General features: G+C 44.4%; 1 protein-coding gene across 1 annotated transcript in view; it reads left to right on the forward strand.

Moving 5' to 3' along the window:
* GAP43 (growth associated protein 43) overlaps nucleotides 1–23,617 on the forward strand; it is a 55,850-nt gene that overhangs the window by 27,055 nt on the left and 5,178 nt on the right. Inside the window, exon 2 of the mRNA XM_044287402.1 lies at nucleotides 4,173–4,707. Within this exon, the coding sequence (XP_044143337.1) occupies nucleotides 4,173–4,707 (535 nt within the window). The remainder of the gene's footprint in view (nucleotides 1–4,172; nucleotides 4,708–23,617) is intronic.

Below are 23,617 nucleotides of genomic sequence, written 5' to 3' on the forward strand. Positions count from 1 at the left end.
CTCATCTCTCATTCCTCTGGTGGAGAGGACGAGCAAAATGGTGCAATACCAGAAGGTCCTTGTGGAAAAATTGCTCTAAAGATTTGACAACGCTGGCGGCAGAGTCCGCAGTTCCTTTGCCAACCAAGAAGGAGAGACCAGGGGAACACACAGCAGTTCCACCAAAGGCAGGGCAACACTCTCCAAAGCCTGGGACAGTTTTATGACACCCCGCCAGCACCCTCACCCTGATGCGCGTCCGAGTGTCACAAGGGGGGAAAATTTTTGGAAGATTATAAAGGAATACATAGCAGACTGTGTCAGTGTACTCAATGATCCCTCAGTGCCTTACAACTACTGGGTGTCCAAGCTGGACAAGTGGCACGAACAGGCGCTCTACGCCTTGGAGGTGCTGGCCTGCCCTGCCGCCAGCGTTTTGTCTGAGCGGGTATTTAGTGCTGCTGGGGGCATTATAACAGATAAACGTATCCGCCTGTCAACTGAAAATGCTGACAGGTTGACTCTTATAAAAATAAACAAGGCCTGGATTGCCCCTGACTTCTCGACTCCACCAGAGGAAAGCGGCTGAACATAAAGGCTGAATATACTGTATTCCCATGCACCCCTTCCACCACAAACAAGGGTACATGGTTGAATCTTCCTTTTCTCCTCCTCCTCCTCCCCCTTGCATATATGCCCTTCGCATATAATCTTTTACAGGGTCAGCTCAGCTGCTGGCCCTCGTATATAATGTTTTAGAGAACCAGCTCACCTGCAGGCCCTCACCTACAATGTTTTAGAAAGTCAGCTCACCAGCAGGCCCTTGCATATAAATTTGTAGAGGGTCAGCTCACCAGCAGACCCTCGTATATAATGTTTTACAGAGTCAGCTCACCAGCAGGCCTTCACCTACAATGTTTTACAGAGTCAGCTCAACTGAAGGCCTATACAAATAATTTTTTTGAGGGTCAGATCACCAGCAGGCCCTCGCATATAATTTTTTAGAGGCTCAGCTCACCAGCAAGCCCTCACCTACAAATCCAGTCTCACTATCCAACTAAGAACGTCCATACACCACCACCCACAGAATCGATAAAGAGCTATCAATCTGTCAATCATTTCCGTTTCCGGGCCAGGTGAGGTTTCTCGTGTTGAGTTAAATTAAGCCGCAGGCTCCAATCCAGGTGGTGCCCTTACGTCAATTCCTTTAAGTTTCAGCTTTGCAACCATACTCCCCCCGGAACCCAAAGACTTTGGGTTCCCAGAAGCTGCTCGGCGGGTGATGGGAATAACGCCTCCGGGTCACCGGCCATCATCGTTTATGGTTGGAACTACGACTGTATCCGATCGGTATCTGATCGTCTTAGAACCTTCGATGTTTTTGATTAATGAAAACATTGTTCGCAAATGCTTTTGCTTTGGTTCATCTTGCGTCAGTCCAAGAATTTCACCTCTAGCGGCGCAATATGGATGCCCCCGGCCGTCCCTCTTAATCATGGCCCTAGTTCCAAAAACCAACAAAATAGAACCAGAGTTTTATTCTATTATTCCTATTTGAAGTATTCAGGCAACCCAGCCTGCTTTGAACACTGTAAGGCACTCTCCCATCATTTTTTAAATGGTCAGCTCAGCAGCAGGCCCTTGCATATAATTTTTTCGATGGTCAGATCACCTACAGGCTCTCGCATATAATGTTTTAGAGGGTCAGCTCACCTGCAGGCCCTCACCTACAATCTTTTAGAGGGTCAGCTCACCTGCAGGCCCTCACCTAATTATACCTAATAGGTAATTTGCTTGCATGCTGTCTTGCTTGGATGTGGTTGCCGTAGCCGTTTATCAGGCTCCGGAATCGAACACTGATTTCCCCTTACCCGTGGTCACCGTGGTTGGCGCTGAAAATAACATAGAAAGTTGATAGGGCAGACATCCGAATGGATCGTCGCTGTCACGGGGACATGCGATCGGTCCCAGGTTATCTAGAGTCACCAAAGCGGCAGCAGGCCCTCGCCCATAATGTTTTAGATGGGCAGATTAGCAGGCCCTTGCTCCAAATGTTTTTGAGGGTCACCAGCAGGCCATCAATCATAGTTTTTCGAGGGTGTGTATGATGCCCTACTTTATGTGTAACAAAGGGTGTATTGGAGTGCCGGTCCTTGTAATTTTTGGCAGCCGTTTCACTTAGTGCATAGGATTTATGAGTGTAGGAGTCCCACTACCTGAACTATTGTACCACAATGTGAATGAGGCCCTCCTTTATGTGATATACAGGTTGTATCGGAGTGCCTCTTCCTTGTAAATTTTGGCAGCACTTGCACTTTATATACAAGTAAATATACAGGAAAGAATGTTTCTTCTAAAATCGATTTTATCTTCGGTTTTGTGCGTATTATTGTCAGTCTGTAAAAGTGGCGTACTACTAGGACAACATTGTTCCCAGCAGCGACCTGGGAGTCCAAGATGCATCCAGACATCCTCCCCATGCTGTTCCCGAAGCCGTGTTTCCATCTATTTCTGACCTTTTCCTATGAACCAGGCACCCTCCCCTCTGCAATGCAGGGGGTGCCTGGTTTAATGCTCAGGTTCTCCCATTGAATTCCATTGTGCTCAGGTGCTTGGTAGAGAACAGAAGCATCCCGATGTGTTCAGCCCGAGCACCCGAGCACTATGGTGCTTGATCGACACCCAAAAGTAGTCCTTAAAGTTCTCCAAAGGTCTTAAAGTGGTTAAAAAACATGGCTGCTTGCTGCCTACAGTGCCAACGCTACCCACAGGTTGTGCCTGGTATTGCAGATCAGCCCCATTTGCTTTATTGTAGCTGATCAGCAATACCAGACATGGACAGGTGTGGCGCTGTTTCTGGAAGAAAGCAGCCATGTTCCTCCAATCCTGTAGAACTCTATAATTCAGTAATGAGATCCCCCAAACAGAAACATTGTGACAATCCTGCACCATTGTAATCCAACTGCATAAACTGGTACCACTTAGCGGCATATCTTATTAAGTGGCGCCATCTTCACCCTAAAGCCGTCTGCAGCTCCTCTTCCCTTGCCTGCAGGGATTGTAACACATTAACTGAAGACCAAGGGATGGAGCAGTAAGGAGGAGGATGATGAGGAGGAGGGGGAGGAGGGGGATGCAGCTGCAATTACCTTGCCTTAGTCTTTGTGTAAGGCTTACGCTGTGAGAGGGGAGAAGCAGAGTAAAGCTTCTCCGGGAAGTGTTCACTGACTCTGCAGAATTGCTTTTCAAATGAAATAATGAAACTCTTGAAATACTTTTAACCCATATGCAAATGAGCAATTAAGTACACCAGGGGCGGGCACAAGTCACTCAGGCTACAAAGCTTTCTTCGGCCAGCCCCTGCCTCTCCTTCTTGGATGAGGACGACGTGAGATGACTATGCAGGAACATGTGCCAAATTCTGCTTGATCGCCCTCTAGTAGCGTTGGCCATAGTGACATGTCATGTGACCGCAGCAGCCAATCGCTGCCCTCTGTGGACACATTGGGGCAGATTTACTAATAGAGTTGTACTTTGCACTGCCATCATGTGATGTGTCCTCATTATGATGAACACGGCATCAAGAAGAAGTATGAAGTCAACCATACGCCCTCACTTTATAACTAGTAATACCCCTTTAACTGTAATAGAGACCATATTGGTCATCTCCTAATGGCTGGAATCTTGATAGAAGGAGGATCTTGAAGCTTTTGGCTTTACCGGTACTATTTATAATACTGGGGTCTTCTAATGCAGCAGAGGGTCCATTGGCTTCTCCAGGCACCAGTGCCTGGGTGTGACCTCTATCTCCGCGCCCCCTAGAGCTACACCCCTGCTTACTGTATATATTAGGCATCTTTACTAAGCTCGGAATCCCCTCTGTGATATTTTTGCGTCTTTTTCGCCAGTACATGACAAGTATATGAATGGTTTGTAGTCAGTACATCATTACTCCTGTGTCGTTTAGTAAACCGCTCGAGAGCGCTGGGATGTGGCGCTCTGGGAGCTCATGAATGATTCATTCCACTTTGTACAGAATTGTCATTTATTTTAATTTAATAGTTGAAAAAAATCCCTGAGGTTCAAAAATATTAAAATTCTTGAATGATTTTTTTATTTATTTTTTGTGACTTGAGCCTGATATGTTTTCTGTGAGGCAGGCTGATTGAATTCTCCTCTGTCTTCTCTCAAAGGTGGAAAAAAATGAGGAGGGCGACCAAAAAATTGACCAAGATGCAAACAAGCCAGAGGACAAAGCTCATAAAGCAGCGACCAAAATCCAGGCCAGCTTTCGCGGACACATAATCCGGAAAAAACTGAAGGGCGACAAGAAAGGAGATGAGAATAGTGGAGAACCTGTGGAGAACCACAAAGAAGATGCTAAGGAGAACGCCGAAAAGACAGAAAACGAGGCTCCAAAAACAGAGGAACCCACCAGTGATGGACCTTTGTCTGAAGATGATAAGAAGAAGGCAGATGGTTCTTCAGTAGATAAAAAGCAGGAGGCGGGTTCAGAGGAAGAGGCCAAAAACACAGAAAAAAAACCTTCAGAGGAGAAGCAAACAGAGTCTGAAGCTACAGAAAAGTCCTCGGGTCAAGGCGCCAACCAAGCAAAGGATGAGTCCAAACAAGCCGATGTGCCTGCCGCTAGTCCAGAAGCCGCCCCTGCAAAAGAGCAACCCAAACAAGACACAGCAGACAGCAGTCAAGATGAGGACAAGAAAGGAGGTAAGGGACAGTGGTTGCTAGGCAACTAGCACATTATTTGTAACAATTTGCAGTTATTGTATCAAAGGTCACTTATTAGTTCTGTGGATTCACATGAGGCCTTTCAGCCAGTCAGTAAGGCTACATGCAGACGACAGTGAAAAACGGACAGGTGATGGACGTATTTTTAAAGGCCATCACACGTCCGTTTTAAGACCAGTGGTCGTCTACGGGGTTAATAACAGACGTAAAAAAATAGAACATTTTCTATCTTGTCTGTTTTTTACTGACCGACTGCCCCCATATAATTGAATGGCTCAGTTTTTAACGTCTGTTTCTTAGAAAGATATTAGTAAAAAATATGTAAAAAATAAATATATAGATGACATACAGGTTAGACCAATAAAGACAGTAGCAGGGTGAAGGAGTGGTAACACCACTCTGGGGTGTTACATATACAGACAATGTCCCTTGGATATGCAATCCCCTAGTGGGACCCCTATATCTTTGGACTACCGTGAAGTTCTGTTTGCAGCCTGGGGTGTGTGCAGAGCATGGTTCTGTGTGTCCCAGGAGGACTAGAAGTCCCACGAGGCAGCCAACAAGGGGCAAACAGCCCAAGATGCGTCTTTCAGGAAAGGTATGGGGGCAACTACCCTGTGAATGGGAATTCAGGGGTATAGTTGGGTTTCTCCTGCCAAGGTCGGCAGGGAAACCATTGGAGAATTGCTAGTTTAGCAATTCCCTAATATATTTTAAGGCAGCTCCAATAGAGGAGGGGTGGTGAACCCTTTTTCGGATGAAATTTTAAATTTAAAGGGGTTGTGTCACTTCTGCAAATTACATTTATCATGTAGAGAAAGTTAATACAAGGCACTTAATAATGTATTGTGATTGTCCATATTGCTTCCTTTGCTGGCTGGATTCATTTTTCCATCACATTATACACTTCTCGTTTCCATGGTTACAACCACCCTGCAATCCATCAGCGGTGGCCACGCGCTTCCACATTATAGGAAAGAGTGCCGGCCTCTCTGGTGACTGGCATGCATAGGCTGGTGCTTTTTTCTATAGTGTGCACGACCATCGCTCCTGGATTGTACGGTGGTCGTAACCGTGGGAACAAGTAGTCTATTGAAAAACGAATCCAGCCAGCAAAGCAAGCAATATGGAGAATCACAATACATTAGTAAGTGCCTTGTATTACCTGTCTCTACGTCATAAATGCCATTTGCTGAAGTGACACAACCCCTGAAGGACATATTGAAGGATGTAGATATTTATGCAGGAGGAGTTTGTTTTATTGCAGCATTTTCGCTCCGAGCGTTTCCTGCCCCTCGCTGTTCCCGCGCACGCCGTAGACGCAGATCATTTATGGAACTTTCTGTTTCTTCCCGCTATTTATTGTTAATCCACGGAGGTGTGACGCATATTCGCCGCTCCTCCTCTATCTCATGGTGGTTTCTTAAGGGAAGGCTGGCGCCGGCGTAGCGAGTGCTGGGCCCCCCCGCCGGCACGTCTATATCATAGACAATGGAGCGCCTGTAAAATGTATCGAGCTGGGACCATTGTGAGACAGAAGTGATACATTCTTGCTGTCTCCATGCTACGTGGGATTCTTTTTGCGCAGTTTCATTAAGTTATAATTAATAAACCTCAATTGATTATTAATTCGCTGCCCGGGACCGAGAGGTAAATTTTAGTTAATTAAAAACAGTAAATGAAATGCTGCCAAGGAGAGCCGCCCGGTCGGCTGGATTCACACAGGCGGGTTCTGGAGACAGCGCTGGATAAAGGCAAGTCTTATACGTCTCCTACTTCTGGATTTGGCCCAAGAAAACTCCATCAAAACCTGCACGTGGGTTCTCTCCAGTCTTATGGAAATCACCTTTAACCCATTCAGGACCAAGCCAACTTTGGCTACTATGTATTTATTTTTTCAACATTTTTTATTTTTCCGTTGACACAGAGGCTTGTTTTTGAGGACGAGTTGTATTTTGTAATGGCACCATCTCATGCCCCATATAATGTATTGAGGAGCTTCTAAAACAAATATGTGTAAGGGGGATAAAATAAATAAATCTATGTGACAGTAGTTGTATGACAGCTTAGCTCCGGAGCCCCCCCATGCACCCCCATCTGCATTATGGTGTGTACGTACATCAGGTGATGGAAAGGGGCTAAACATTCTCAGACCTGAGACATCATTCAAAGTATCTCAGGTCATTACAGACACAGTGATAGCAATTATGGGCACTTTATATTTTCTATATTTTTGACATAATAAAGTACTTTTTAATGGACTTGTTTTTTGTCATTTTAACTTTTTGTTTACATTTTCAGGCAATATTTTCCCCCTTCCTACTCCTCCCCACTGACAGAATGTCCCCCACTTTTTACCCCTCCTGACAGCAGAATTGTCCCCCGTTCTAACCCTCCACTGACAACAGAATTGTCCCCCCTCTCTACCCCTCCTCACTGACTACAAAATTGTTCCTCGTCCCACCCCACTGACAGTAGCATTGTCCTCTTTACCATAACTCCTCCACTGGCAGCATCATTATTCCTGGCACAAGCATAGCACCCCTTCCTACCAATTCCCCAACTGGCAGCAGCATTGTCCCCTTTATAACCCTTCTCCATTGGAAGCATCATTGCCTTCCTATCCCTCCTTCACTGTCAACAGCATTGTCCCTCTTACTTCTTCCACCACTGACAGTAGAATTGTTTCTATTTTCACCACTCCCCCACTAGCAGCAACATTGTCCTTGGCAGCAGCATTATTCCCCTTCTATCCCTCCCCACTGGCAGCAGCATTGTACACCTTTTTAACAGTCCCCACTGATAGCATAATTGTCACTGACAGCAGCATTGTCCCCTTTATATCCCTCTTCTACTGGCAGCAGCATTGCCCCCTTTCCGTTCACTCTTCTACTGGTAGAAGCATTGTCCTCCTTCTCATCCCTTCCGCACTAGCAGCAGTATTATACCCCAAACCAACCCTTTGCTCACCAGCAGTAATGTCCCTATCAGGACAGACTATTTTATTTTATTTTTTAAGGAGGTTTCTGATAAAATAGGAGTACACCAGCTATTAGTTCCATGGTTGAAGGGACAGTTTGCCTAGCAGCACAAAGTATATTAGATACCTGCAGCTTTGGATTATGAAATTTCCAATAAGTTCCCTGTAGTGTCTTGAGGTTTGCCGAACTCTCTAATTTCATTCCATCCTAGGAAGAAATAAGCTTATAAGCTGAGTTTAGGATGTTGCAGACGTCAGATTCTTATGAGGACGCTCCGTGCAGATCTCTGTGATCCTATGTGTTCTCTCATGTAAAATGAATGCCATTGATTTTTAATAGCTGAAAATAATTTTGGTCTAAACACAGCATTTACAGCCATTCCTCCGAGTCGCTTCACTATTATTGTCAATGGTAAATGTCGTCAGGCTGAGCTGATAATGGAGCAAGGAGCCATTAATCAGTGACAGCATGAGTAATTAGAGTTATTTTTACAGGAGGAACGTTCATGCGCTCTCAGCGGCGCAGTCAATGCTGGCGGGTGTATTGTTTAATATGAACTTTGTACTTTACAGAGGAGAAGAAGCAGAAGGAAGTCAGTGTACATAAAAATCCAGGATAACGATGATGGATTTCACTTTTGTGATTCAGCAGTACCACACACCAGGCCATAGAGGGCACTCCAGAGCTAGATTTTATTACTTTATAACCCACTGTTGAGCCAGGTAATTTGTATTTGGGGGAGGTGCGTTGTGACGACATCCACTACTCCTTCAGCGTTCATGCGACACCTCTTGTCTCAACCAATCATCAAGATTAATTAGCAAAAATAAGTATTTTCAACAAGTGCCTGAATCAGTTATTGCTCCTGCGGGGCTGCTTGCTATAGGCCAATGACCTCCAACTTGTGAAACTACAACTCTCAAAATGCCAGCTGAAAGTAGTAGTTTCACAGCATCTGGTGAGCTGTAGGTTGGAGACCACCAGTGATTTCCAAACTGTGGCTCTCTGGGTGCAGCAAAACTACTACTCCCAGCATGCCCTGACAATCTAATTAGACCCCTAAGGTATATAACGTGTTACTATGGAAGTATAATACACATGACCTGAAGCCAAGGAGATTGGGGGTAAAATGACTGCAGGATCAGACTACACCGGGATTATTTGTAGTCTGTTACTATGGAAATACATATGTCTGCATAGGAGCTGTAGACACAAAACGCTAGGAGATTTATAAATAAGACTATCTTGCAGAATTGCTCCATTTTTCACTTTAGATGCACCAGAGAACTGCCGTGCCCACACATTCTGCAGCAGGAGCTCTTCATATACATCACAAGTTACTAAGTTTCTTAACATATGGTGATTTTATGATGGTGATCCATCATGACTACCTACTAGACTTAAAGGGAACCTGTCACTGGGATTTTGGGTATAGAGCTGAGGACATGGGTTGCTAGATGGCCGCTAGCACATCCTCAATACCCAGTCCCCATAGCTCTGTGTGCTTTTATTGTGTAAAAAAACTGATTTGATACATATGCAAATTAATCTGAGATGAGTCCTGTCCCTGACTCATCTCACACACAGGACTCATCTCAGGTTAGATTGCATATGTATCAAATCTGTTTTTTGACACAATAAAAGCACACAGAGCTATGGGGACTGGGTATTGAGGATGTGCTAGCGGCCATCTAGCAACCCATGTCCTCAGCTCTATACACAAAATCCCGGTGACAGGTTCCCTTTAAAGGAAAACTCTATACCTAGGTCAGGTCCTCAGGTACTCAAGTCCTGCATTAGGCATAACCCAATGCAATAGTTCTGTGCAGAGTGTTCCTTTAAGAGTTGGTAATGTATTCAATGGAAGATAAGCACAGAAGTGATACGATCGCCCGGATAGATTGCTGAGCGCGTTCTCGTGTCCAGTCCATTATCCGCTATCTGCGATGAACACATCCTGGCTATCGACAACATTTCATCAATACTCCGAAGTGCGAGTCGTTAACTCTTCTGCCACTAATCACATCAGGTCGTTATTGGGATGTTAATTACCAGAATGTTCCAGTAAATCATCCACAAAGTCTAGATCACTGTTGACTACTTTGTATATACTCCTACCAAGCATCCAGTATCTAGTAATCACCTGTATGTCAGTGTGAGAGGGAATTTCCAGTTTATATTTATGGTATAATGAAAAGTTTTACAATTTTCTAAAATATTTGGTTTCCTCACAATTTTTAAGATCTCTGTTTGCTGTCAGTGAATAAGAACACTCTTGCTTACATTCAGAGACAGTAATCTGTACCTTGCTAGTCCTGCTGTCAATTGTATCCAGTCTGGACAATGCTCTGTGATATAAACAGCCTAGACTCCAGACTGATACATTGTAGTCAAGAGATCTGCCATTCTGCTCATGTATTTAGCTTTCTCTAGAATGATGCAATTGTATCCACTTTTTAGCTAACAGCAGGACTAGCTGTGTGCAGGTTTACAGCCTCATTCACTGACAACAAACAAATATCTAATTTATTAATAAGAATAGGGTCAAGATTTTGCACTGGTTATCTTCTTAATATACCTGTATTGGCATAGTGACACATGATAAAATTCTGTCTGACTATAGTCACCACTAGATGGAGTTCAACACATACAGATTATACAGCTACCACTAGAGGGAGCTCAGGAGATTGCTACATACAGATATATACAGCCACCACTAGAGGGAGCTCAGAAGATTGCTGCATACAGATATATACAGCCACCACTAGAGGGAGCTCAGGAGATTACTACATACAGATATATACAGCCACCACTAGAGGGAGCTCAGGAGATTACTGCATACAGATATATACAGCCACCACTAGAGGAAGCGCAGGAGATTACTGCATACAGATATATACAGTCACCACTAGAGGGAGCTCAGGAGATTACTACATACAGATATATACAGCCACCACTAGAGGGAGCCCAGGAGATTACTACATACAGATATATACAGCCACCACTAGAGGGAGCTCAGGAGATTACTACATACAGATATATACAGCCACCACTAGAGGGAGCTCAGGAGATTACTACATACAGATATATACAGCCACCACTAGAGGGAGCACAGGAGATTACTACATACAGATATATACAGCCACCACTAGAGGGAGCTCAGGGGATTACTGCATACAGATATATACAGCCACCTCTAGAGGGAGCACAGGAGATTACTACATACAGATATATACAGCCACCACTAGAGGGAGCTCAGGAGATTACTGCATACAGATATATACAGCCACCACTAGAGGGAGCTCAGGAGATTACTACATACAGATATATACAGCCTACCACTAGAGGGAGCTCAGGAGAATACTACATACAGATATATACAGCCACCACTAGAGGGAGCTCAGGAGATTACTGCATACAGATTATACAGTCACCACTAGAGGGAGCTCAGGAGATTACTGCATACAGATATATACAGCCACCACTAGAGGGAGCACAGGAGATTACTACATACAGATATATACAGCCACCACTAGAGGGAGCTCAGGAGATTACTGCATACAGATTATACAGTCACCACTAGAGGGAGCTCAGCAGATTACTGCATACAGATATACACTCACCTAAAGAATTATTAGGAACACCTGTTCTATTTCTCACTAATGCGATTACATAGTCAACCAATCACATGGCAGTTGCTTCAATGCATGTAGGGTTGTGGTCCTGGTCAAGACAATCTCCTGAACTCCAAACTGAATGTCAGAATGGGAAAGAAAGGTGATTTAAGCAATTTTGAGCGTGGCATGGTTGTTGGTGCCAGACGGGCCGGTCTGAGTATTTCACAATCTGCTCAGTTACTGGGATTTTCACGCACAACCATTTCTAGGGTTTACAAAGAATGGTGTGAAAAGGGAAAAATCTCCAGTATGCGGCCGTCCTGTGGGCGAGAATGCCTTGTTGATGCTGGAGGTCGGAGGAGAATGGGCGACTGATTCAAGCTGATAGAAGAGCAACGTTGACTGAAGTAACCACTCGTTACAACCGAGGTCTGCAGCAAAGCATTTGTGAAGCCACAACACGCACAACCTTGAGGCGGATGGGCTACAACAGCAGAAGACCCCACCGGGTACCACTCATCTCCACTACAAGTAGGAAAAAGAGGCTACAATTTGCACGAGCTCACCAAAATTGGACTGTTGAAGACTAGAAAAATGTTGCCTGGTCTGATGAGTCTCGATTTCTGTTGAGACATTCAAATGGTAGAGTCCAAATTTGGCGTAAACAGAATGAGAACATGTATCCATCATGCCTTGTTACCACTGTGGTGGTGGTGGTGTAATGGTGTGGGGGATGTTTTCTGGGCACACTTTAGGCCTCTTAGTGCCAATTGGCCATCGTTTAAATGCCACGGGCTACCTGAGCATTGTTTCTGACCATGTCCATCCCTTCATGACCACCATGTACCCATCCTCTGATGGCTACTTCCAGCAGGATAATGCACCATGTCACAAAGCTCGAATCATTTCAAATTGGTTTCTTGAACATGACAATGAGTTCACTGTACTAAAATGGCCCCACAGTCACCAGATCTTAACCCAATAGAGCATCTTTGGGATATGGTGGAACGGGAGCTTCGTGCCCTGGATGTGAATCCCTCAAATCTCCATCAACTGCAAGATGCTATCCTATCAATATGGGCCAACATTTCTAAAGAATGCTATCAGCACCTTGTTGAATCAATGCCACGCAGAATTAAGGCAGTTCTGAAGGCAAAAGGGGGTCCAACACCGTATTAGTATGGTGTTCCTAATAATTTTTTAGCTGAGTGTATACATATACATCCACCACTAGAGGGAGCTCAGGAGATTACTACACACAGATATATACAGCCACCACTAGAGGGAGCTCAGGAGATTACTACATACATATATATACAGCCACCACTAGAGGGAGCTCAAGAGATTACTGCATACAGATATATACAGCCACCACTAGAGGGAACTCAGGAGATTACTACATATAGATATATACAGCCACCACTAGAGGGAGCTCAGGAGATTACTACATACAGATATGAACAGCCACCACTAGAGGGAGCTCAGGAGATTACTACATACAGATATATACAGCCCCCCACTAGAGGGAGCTCAGGAGATTACTACATACAGATATATACAGCAAGGAGTGCACCACCAATGAGGCCAGGCTATGCGATCGCCTCAGGCAGCACCAAGTAGGGACAAGAGGAAGGCAGCGGAAGGGCCATGGACAATGAGCGCTTTCATTGTGAAAAAAAGGGTTAGGTTAAGAAATTGGCATGGGGGGGCGCTGTTTCAGTTTTCGCCTCAGGCAGAAGAAAGGCTGGGTGCACCCCTGTATACAGCCAACACTAGAGGGAGCTCAGAAGGTTACTGCATATAGATATATACAGCCACCAGTAAAGGGAGCTCAGGCAGGAGATTACTCCATACAGATATATACAACCACCACTAGAGGGAGCTCAGGAGATTACTACATACAGATATATGCAGCCACCACTAGAGGGAGATCAGGAGATTACGGTATATAGATATATACAGCCACCACTAGAGGGCGCTCAGGAGGTTACTACATACAGATATATACAGCCACCACTAGAGGGAGCTCAGGAGATTACTACATACAGATATATACAGCCACCATTAGAGGGAGCTCAGGAGATTACTACATACAGATATATACAATCACCACTAGAGGGAGCTCAGAAGATAACTACATACAGATATATACAGCCACCACTAGAGGGAGCTCAGCAGATTACTACATACAGATATATACAACCACACTAGAGGGAGCTCATGAGATTACTGCATATAGATATATACAGTCATCACTAGAGGAAGCTCAGGAGATTACTGCATACAGATATATACAGCCACCATTAGGGGGAGCTCAGGCGATTACTACATACAGATTATACAGCCACCACTAGAGGGAGCTCAGGAGAATACTACATACAGATATATACAGCCACCACTAGAGGGAGCTCATGAGATTATTGCATACAGATATATACAGCCCCCACTAGAGGGAGCTCAGGAGATTACTGCATACAGATATTTACAGCCACCACTAGAGGGAGCGCAGGAGATTCCTACATACATATATATACAGCCACCACTAGAGGGAGCTCAGGAGATTAATACATACAGATATATACAGCCCCCACTAGAGGGAGCTCAGGATATTACTACATACAGATATATACAGCCACCACTAGAGGGAGCTCAGGAGATTACTACATACAGATATATACAACCACCACTAGAGGGAGCTCAGGAGATTACTACATACAGATATATACAGCCCCCACTAGAGGGAGCTCAGGAGATTACTACATACAGATATATACAGCCACCACTAGAGGGAGCTCAGGAGATTACTACATACAGATATATACAGCCACCACTAGAGGGAGCTCAGGAGATTAATACATACAGATATATACAGCCCCCACTAGAGGGAGCTCAGGATATTACTACATACAGATATATACAGCCACCACTAGAGGGAGCTCAGGAGATTACTACATACATATATATACAACCACCACTAGAGGGCGCTCAGGAGATTACTACATACAGATATATACAGCCACCACTAGAGGGAGCTCAGGAGATTACTACATGCAGATATATACAGCCACCACTAGAGGGAGCTCAGGAGATTATTGCATACAGATATATACATCTAATTCTAGAGGGAGCAACACAGTTTTGTTGGCCTTTCAAACGTTTTACTTTATTTTTTTTGGTCTCATTATGTGAACCACTATTATAATGCACTGCAATATGTTGGCATTGGCGCTCTGCGATCGTCTTATGGGGTGTTAGTGGGGATGACAACACCTCTTTCAAACCCCTTAGATGCCATAGCTGCCTTTTACCTTGGCATCTAGGGGGTTAAAGAGGAATTGTCTCTGATCACCGCTTTTGCAGCAAGATGTCATTATTCTATCTGACAGCCTCTGCTCATGGTGTGGCTACATCTCATGACCCTGCGTAGTCACAGTGGCATAATAATACAGTATGGCAGTCCGCATTCAGGTCCGTCCTCCGTTCATGATGTAATAATAGGTCATTTTTCCCAGAATCAAAAGGATAGGGTGCAAGTAATTGCTGGGGCATCAGCTATCATACTCAGTCCCATAGACTTTGGATTGGCAGGGAGCGTGCTCGACCACTGCTCTATTCAAGTAGAGGACATGGGATTAGTGATTAGGGAAGGGGGATGGGGGGTCCCCAGACATCAGACATGTATCCTGTGGGTAGGGGATTGGCATTTACACAACAGGACTTCATTGTCCTAATGGTTTGTAGCACTCGGCTCAGGAATTAGAATTTCCGATTCTGCTTATACCTGCTCTTTGAATAACACGATACATTAAACCTTTGATTATTAAAAGTTTCCAAGCTGCAGAATTCTGGTTGGGACTGAAATATAGGTCGTGATATAACTTTAGGGGGAAGGACCAGTTTTTATTGTTCCAATTCATCTAAAATAACAAAAGGAAGCAACTTTGTAATTAGTCCTCATTCCAAATATTTTCGAGCAGACCTATTTGTCTCCATGGTAACAGACTACAAACAGACGCTGCATAGTCAGATACTTCTGTTATATTGCCATCCATCTGTCATCTCATTTTTACTTGCTTAGAGAGAGAGAGGAAGGAAAGGAATAAATCAGACTACACAGGATTGAGGTCTGTTACTAGGGCGACGCACTGCTCTGCATAGGAGCTGTATACACTAGGCAGTAGGTTATTTTTTTATTAAGACTATTTGCAAAGTTCTTAAAGAAAAAATAGGGTAATCCAGCACCCATTGAATAAAACGTAACTTTTCATTTAACATGTTAAAACTCCATGGCGTTCCCCGGCTGACATGTTTCGCTCATTGCAAAGATTACATTTTTTTTCATTGTAGATGAATTTGAACAATACAATCACTGGTAGCAAGGCTAGACTTTCCCTTTAAGATAATGTTAAGTCTATACAAGTTGCTTAAAGGGGTTTTCTGGGATTTTAATATTGATATCATAAGTATCAGATTGGCGGAGGTCTGACACCCGGCACGCCCGCCGATCAAGTCCATGTGATATTGATGAGCTAGCCGGAGTAGAGGTCAGCAATAGTAAAATACTGGAAAACTCCTTTAAAAGTGTTCTTCACAATCACTTTTTGAAGGGCCCCCCAACACTGAGCTGATGACAATGTATCTTACTACTGGCATCTCCTGTAATGAGCTGTAATTTGTGGCAGAAGTCACCAGCAGGCTTCCATTTTTACTGCAGCACCCCCACAGGAGAAAAGAAGTATTGCACAATTCTTATTGAAATCAATAATGTATGAATGCGCCAGGTCCTCCAGAATGAGCAATTAACTTTGTAGCGACTTTTGCAAATAGATGAATGTCCTGTACATGAGAACCTTGTCATTGAAAGAACTTTCCGTTTCCTCTGTTGCCTTCAAGACCCCCCCTCCCCCCCCCCGAATCCTGCGTCTTTTCATCCTGTAAAGCTTACGTTTTGCACATCTGATAAAATTGACTGTTTCACAATGCTTGAAACCTTTAATTTACTCTCACTTTGTCAGTGCTGCTGATAAATTGTTGTTACGGGCGGGAAATATTTCTAGACAAACTTGTCAACAGATCCTACCCGGCTGTCAACCAGAAGAATACGGACAACTACAACAGCGAAGAACGGCGAGGAAACAAAGAAGTGATCTGCCCTTAACAGACCGTAAAAAAAACGAACTGTACAGTAGCAAAGATCTCTCTGCCTGCAGCCACCACTGGGGGGAGCTCTATGTAGGCAGATTAATTGTTGCACTCAGCAGAGCTGTGTACATACGTGTGCTGTGGGATCACGCTAATGGTGGAAGAGCGCAGACAGCAGGGATTTACTTATCTCTATGGCACCATTTTGTATCATGTTGGGGAAGTATAGAGCTTTGAGGGCACCATGTGGCATGGTATTGTACTGGCAGCAGGTGAAGACAAGATGTATGTGCTATGCTATGTGGGTAATGATCGCTATTAACTGGGTGCTGGCGGGACACTGTATGCATCCTCTGTCTGGTCACAACCAAACTTCCCAATATGTAGTCACTACCAGAAAACAAGGGGCCTTTTATATACTGTATATCCAATCTGCTTTGTATATACAAGGTTACACTATATATATGGAAAAAAAATATAACTGGCAGCACCATCCAAACCAATGAGACAGGATAGAAAGGGTGCAATGCCTGAGTATGGTAACTGGTGCTTACCCACTAATACGGAATAAAAAATCTCAAGCTTGAGAAAGGCTCATGTATGAGCCGAAACGTCGCTTGTTCCACTGTATGGGTGAATAAACTTATACTTCACTGAAGATTCATCTGGAGTGCAGTCCGATTTTTTATTTCGTATATATATATACAGTACAGACCAAAGGTTTGCACACACCTTCTCATTCAAAGAGTTTTCTTTATTTTCATGACTATGAAAATTGTAGATTCACACTGAAGGCATCAAAACTATGAATTATCACATGTGGAATTATATACATAACAAAAAAGTGTGAAACAACTGAAAATATGTCATATTCTAGGTTCTTCAAAGTAGCCACCTTTTGCTTTGATTACTGCTTTGCACACTCTTGGCATTCTCTTGATGAGCTTCAAGAGGTAGTCACCTGAAATGGTCTTCCAACAGTCTTGAAGGAGTTCCCAGAGATGCTTAGCACTTGTTGGCCCTTATGCCTTCACTCTGCGTTCCAGCTCACCCCAAACCATCTCGATTGGGTTCAGGTCCGGTGACTGTGGAGGCCAGGTCATCTGGCGCAGCACCCCATCACTCTTCTTCATGGTCAAAGCCTGGAGGTGTGTTTGGGGTCATTGTCCTGTTGAAAAATAAATGATGGTTTAACTAAACGCAAACCGGATGGAATAGCATGCCGCTGCAAGATGCTGTGGTAGCCATGCTGGTTCAGTATGTCTTCAATTTTGAATAAATCCCCAACAGCAAAGCACCCCCACACCATCACATCTCCTCCTCCATGCTTCACGGTGGGAACCAGGCATGAAGAGTCCATCCGGTCACCTTTTCTGCGTCGCACAAAGACACGGTGGTTGGAACCAAAGATCTCAAATTTGGACTCATCAGACCAAAGCACAGATTTCCACTGGTCTAATGTCCATTCCTTGTGTTCTTTAGCCCAAACAAGTCTCTTCTGCTTGTTGCCTGTCCTTAGCAGTGGTCTCCTAGCAGATCTTCTACCATGAAGGCCTGATTCACACAGTCTCCTCTTAACAGTTGTTCTAGAGATGTGTCTGCTGCTAGAGCTCTGTGTGGCATTGACCTGGTCTCTAATCTGAGCTGCTGTTAACCTGCGATTTCTGAGGCTGGTGACTCGGATGAACTTATCCTCCGCAGCAGAGGTGACTCCTGGTCTTCCTTTCCTGGGGCGGTCCGCATGTGAGCCAGTTTCTTTGTAGCGCTTGATGGTTTTTGTGACTGCACTTGGGGACACTTTCAAAGTTTTCCCAATTTTTTGGACTGACTGACCTTCATTTCTTAAAGTAATGATGGCCACTCGTTTTTCTTTACTTAGCTGCTTTTTTCTTGCCATAATACAAATTCTAACAGTCTATTCAGTAGGGCTATCAGCTGTGTATCCACCTGACTTCTCCACAACGCAACTGATGGTCCCAACCCCATATATAAGGCACGAAATCCCACTTATTAAACCTGACAGGGCACACCTGTGAAGTGAAGACCATTTCAGGTGACTACCTCTTGAAGCTCATCAAGAGAATGCCAAGAGTGTGCAAAGCAGTAATCAAAGCAAAAGGTGGCTACTTTGAAGAACCTAGAATATGACATATTTTCAGTTGTTTCACACTTTTTTGTTACGTATATAATTCCACATGTGTTAATTCATAGTTTTGATGCCTTCAGTGTGAATCTACAATTTTCATAGTCATGAAAATAAAGAAAACTCTTTGAATGAGAAGGTGTTTCAAAACTTTTGGTCTGTACTGTATATATGTGTCATTTTGCTATCTCCCAGGTGTAGAGAGGTCTTGTGTCTGGCCAAGGTACTGGGTTGTGTACAGGTAAATTTCTCTTAATAGTGCCCCCTCCTGGATTGGGGGAGGGGGTGACATATATAAAGGGCAAAATCCTGGGAACCATTTCCACCAGGGAAAACTGAGTATTTTTTCACGGTCCGCAAAACAGGGTTCCGTTGTTCCGTGATCCGTTTCCGTTTTTGTTTCCGTGTGTCTTCCTTGACACACGGACACGGATCACGGACGCGGATGACAATCTTGTGTGCTTTTTTTTTTTTTTTTGAAGGATCCATTGACTTGAATGGGTCCACGAACCGTTGTCCGTGAAAAAAATAGGACAGTTCCTATTTTTTTGTCACGGACTGGAAACACGGATCATGGACGCGGATGATAAACAGTGCATTTTCCGATTTTTCCACGGACCCATTGAAAGTCAATAGGTCCGCAGAAAATCACGGAAAACGGAACAACGGACACGGAACACAACAACGGTCGTGTGCATGAAGCCTAAGAAAAAGGGGCAAAACACATATCTCATAGGGTCCCATAGCAAAACTTAGCATAGGCCCCCCTTACCCCACCCAGTTTTCCAGTATGAATGCATCAAACACCCTCAGGCAATGTAGAATGCCCCCGATTTCTGATGATTTTACAACTTGGCTCATTAAGGGGAAGAAATTTTAATAAAAAAAAAATTGTGAAAAAAAAGTCGCCCTATGCATCACCCACTTTATTGTCAGAAATAGTAAAACAGATACTTCAGAAATACTTCTGTACACCCTATTTCTGTCGTGACTGTAGGTAGGGACTGTCCTGTCCTCACTGTCCTGTGAGTCCCTGAACTAGAACCCAGCGCACTTTCCCTACCTACATGCAGAGTAAGCCCTAAATGGCAGAACCGCAACTGGGCGACAGTCCCTACACTAGTATAGGTGCAGGACAAACAAGATACACAATACAGAGAACAAAATGCAGAGTACAAAATGGGTCAGAACCAAACGGGCTGCACAGTACCAAAATGTGAGACAAAGGGTGGTCAGAAGACAAGCCATGGTCAGGAACACTGGGAATAAATAGCAATACAGGAACCAGCTAGAGCCAACAAAGACTGTCACCAGTACCTGATTGGTCCAGTGGCCTGGCACTCCAATAGTTGTGCAGCTGGACAGATGGACTCTTTCAGCACACATGCACTGTGGGGAGAAACAGAGCATTGCGCTGTTGCTAAGCCATGCCGAATCTAAGGATCGCGCCGCTGGAGCCTGGAAGGTGCATTCCTTACAATTTCTCACTGTATTTACACCAGACAAATGGCAAAAATACACTGACAAATCTCCTGCTTCCCTTCACACAGTATATAAAAAAAAAATACTACGACTAGGAGGAGCTCAGAGCATAAAAATGTATACAATTACCATTGACTGCAATGGAAGCTGCAATAATCTCTTTGTACTGAGCTCCCTCTTCTGGCAGCTGCCTGAACATGCAGTGTTTTATATGTTGGGAACAGAAGAAGGAGTTCAGTGCCGCCCCCTCCTCCCGGACCCAATAACAGTCATGTGGTCCGCCTCCATGGAAGGTATACCACTGCACACTGCCATGTCACCTGCCACCATCATAGTTTTATCCAGATGTCCATACACTCAGCATTTATGCTCTTTATGAGCCTTTGTATCTCAGGTATTATTAACCGTGTCAGATGACAAACGGTTATCAGGCAGGAAAGCTTTACGGAAAGGCAGTAAACTCAGGACTCTGATGTATCGTCCTTCACTTCTCAGTGATACATTGTATCTGATTATATTCTGCTGCAAGTAACGTCCATGAGAGATGTTGCGCTTGTCAGGATTTGGTGAGGTGTGATGCAAGTCAAGTCTTTTGCAATTAAAGAGCACCAGCCTTCAGGACCAAGCCCCATGAGACCAAGCCTACTATATGTTAGGGTTGTTCCTGCTGATTAAAATGACACCTGTCTTGTGAAAATCGGTTTTGACTTTCCCGAGAAAAAATACTTTTATTCTTTATGAAAACGAGGGCCTCAGTGATAGAGACCAGCCCCTCAGTCTACCTCAGCTTTCCAGTGCTGACCCTGCGGCTGGGTGCTCTGAAGCCCTCACTTGCATAAAGAATAAAAGTCTTTTTTCTTGGGAATTTTTACCAAGCAGGTATCATTTTACTCAGCAGGATCAATCCTACCATGTATAATAGGCTTGATTATTCTGATAGGTGCTGTCTAAGCTGGGGGTCTTAATAACTGGTCTTTGTCTCATACGAGCGGCACCATTCCTCCCTTACCAGTGCTGACCGCCATTCAGTAGACAGAACCAATAATGAGGTTCTAAGAAACATTTGCTGCAGTGGTAGCTGTCAAACTCGTGGCCCTCCAGCTGTTGCAGAACTACAACTCCCATCATGCTTGGACATGCTTAAGCTATCAGGGCATGCTGGGAGTTGTAGTTTTGTAACAGCTGGAGGGCCATGAGTTTGTAATCTGTAATATAGACTGTGGACCACAAGTATTTAATTGCCGATGAGACCCCTTAATAAGGGGATGTAGCATAATTGTTAAAAAGGTGTTTTTACAAGACCCACCCTCATTGAGCAGAAGTCATTTACATACAGTATATCCTGAAGCTGTAAAGAGTCTCTCTCTCTCTGGAGGACCCATCCTGTCCTTGTCACGGATGTAGTAGGGGAGAACACCAAAAGACAACAATAAGAAAGGGGAAAGACATTAGGCCTCACCGCTAGGGAAGGAAAAGGGTCACCACCTATAAAACCCTGCTCCTGACCCTAACTCCTATCCGTATGGGCATATCTCGATGGTAGAGATGCCCATACACAGGAACCTAGAAAACCCTGGTGATCTTCGGATGCCCTAAAGGTAATGATAGGGCAGAGACAACCTGTTCCTTCCCTGGTGAAATAACCAGCGTCTCGCTGAGGCCTAGTAAACAACCGGGGGGAGGGGGGGGACAAAACACAACAAGCAGAACACCTAACTTCTGAGGATGATGGATAAACAGGACTTCAATAAGAACCACACTCCAGCTTTTCCAAAATGAAATGAAGCTATCCAGAGCAAGGATTGAAGGGTAAAAACAGACTAAATAGAGAGAGGTAAAGGTAACATGATCCACACCTGAACAGGAGGTGTGGACATACCAGTAACACACAGACAAAGTGAAACCAATAGAGGCTGTCAGATCACTCATGTGCAGCCAGTCTTTCAGACCTTCTAACAACTGTCACAGGTGTGACAGTCCTGCATTGCACAGACATCCCATTGATGTGAAAGAACATTGTGTAATACTTCATTTCCCCTGTGGGGGTGCTGCAGGGAAATTGAATACTTACTGAACACTTAGTGAGCATCTTCTTGTCAAGGGAACTTTATAACAAGAAGGAATTGTCTACAGTGGAGATCCCCTCTAAAAACTGCAGCTACACAAGAGGTATTACATGCAGCCATATAAATCAGTGGGTGACCGTGTAATACGTGGAGGAGTCGGGTACCAGGCAACAATTCTCGCCACCGCTCCACTTTGGCTAGTATGAGGGGTCCCAAGTGAGGAACTCCACCTACTGAGCCCCTACACTCACCTAAAGACTTATTAGGAACACCATACTAATACGGTGTTGGACCCTCTTTTGCCTTCAGAGCTGCCTTAATTCTACGTGGCATTGATTCCACAAGGTGCTGATAGCATTCTTTAGAAATGTTGGCCCATATTGATAGGATAGCATCTTGCAGTTGATGGAGATTTGAGGGATGCACATCCAGGGCACGAAGCTCCCGTTCCACCACATCCCAAAGATGCTCTATTGGATTGAGATCTGGTGACTGTGGGGCCATTTTAGTACAGTGAACTCATTGTCATGTTCAAGAAACCAATTTGAAATGATTCGAGCTTTGTGACATGGTGCATTATCCTGCTGGAAGTAACCATCAGAGGATCGGTACCTGGTGGTTATGAAGGCATGGACATGGTCAGAAACAATGCTCAGGTAGCCCGTGGCATTTAAACGATGGCCAATTGGCACTAAGGGGCCTAAAGTGTGCCCAGAAAACACCCCCCACACCATTACACCACCACCACCAGCCTGCACAGTGGTAACAAGGCATGATGGATACATGTTCTCATTCTGTTTACGCCAAATTCGGACTCTACCATATGAATGTCTCAACAGAAATCGAGACTCATCAGACCAGGCAACATTTTTCCAGTCTTCAACAGTCCAATTTTGGTGAGCTCGTGCAAATTGTAGCCTCTTTTTCCTATTTGTAGTGGAGATGAGTGGTACCCGGTGGGGTCTTCTGCTGTTGTAGCCCACCTTTCTTTCCCATTCTGACATTCAGTTTGGAGTTCAGGAGATTGTCTTGACCAGGACCACAACCCTACATGCATTGAAGCAACTGCCATGTGATTGGTTGACTAGATAATCGCATTAATGAGAAATAGAACAGGTGTTCCTAATAATTTTTTTAGGTGAGTGTATATGGGCTATGGAAAGTCATCCTACAAATGGCTTCCAATTTACACACCACTGCGGTGCACTTTGTCTAGGCCCTTTAAAAAATTGATGGGGTGTTCCCATCTGATAAAGTAATGGCATAGAGCTGGGATCCACCATCACCATAAGAGCTCATGCACACGAGCGTAGTGGCTCAGTGCCCATATTGTGAACCGTAAAAGGCCGGTCCCCAATATACAGGCACTAGCCGCGTGCACTCCGTGGTGCGGATACGGAAACATTAACTTGGGTCCATGATCATCAAGATATGACTGAAGATAGGACTTCACCTATC

Source organism: Bufo gargarizans, chromosome 3, assembly GCF_014858855.1.
Source record: "Bufo gargarizans isolate SCDJY-AF-19 chromosome 3, ASM1485885v1, whole genome shotgun sequence".
In the NCBI taxonomy this organism is placed as follows: Eukaryota; Metazoa; Chordata; class Amphibia; order Anura; family Bufonidae; genus Bufo; species Bufo gargarizans.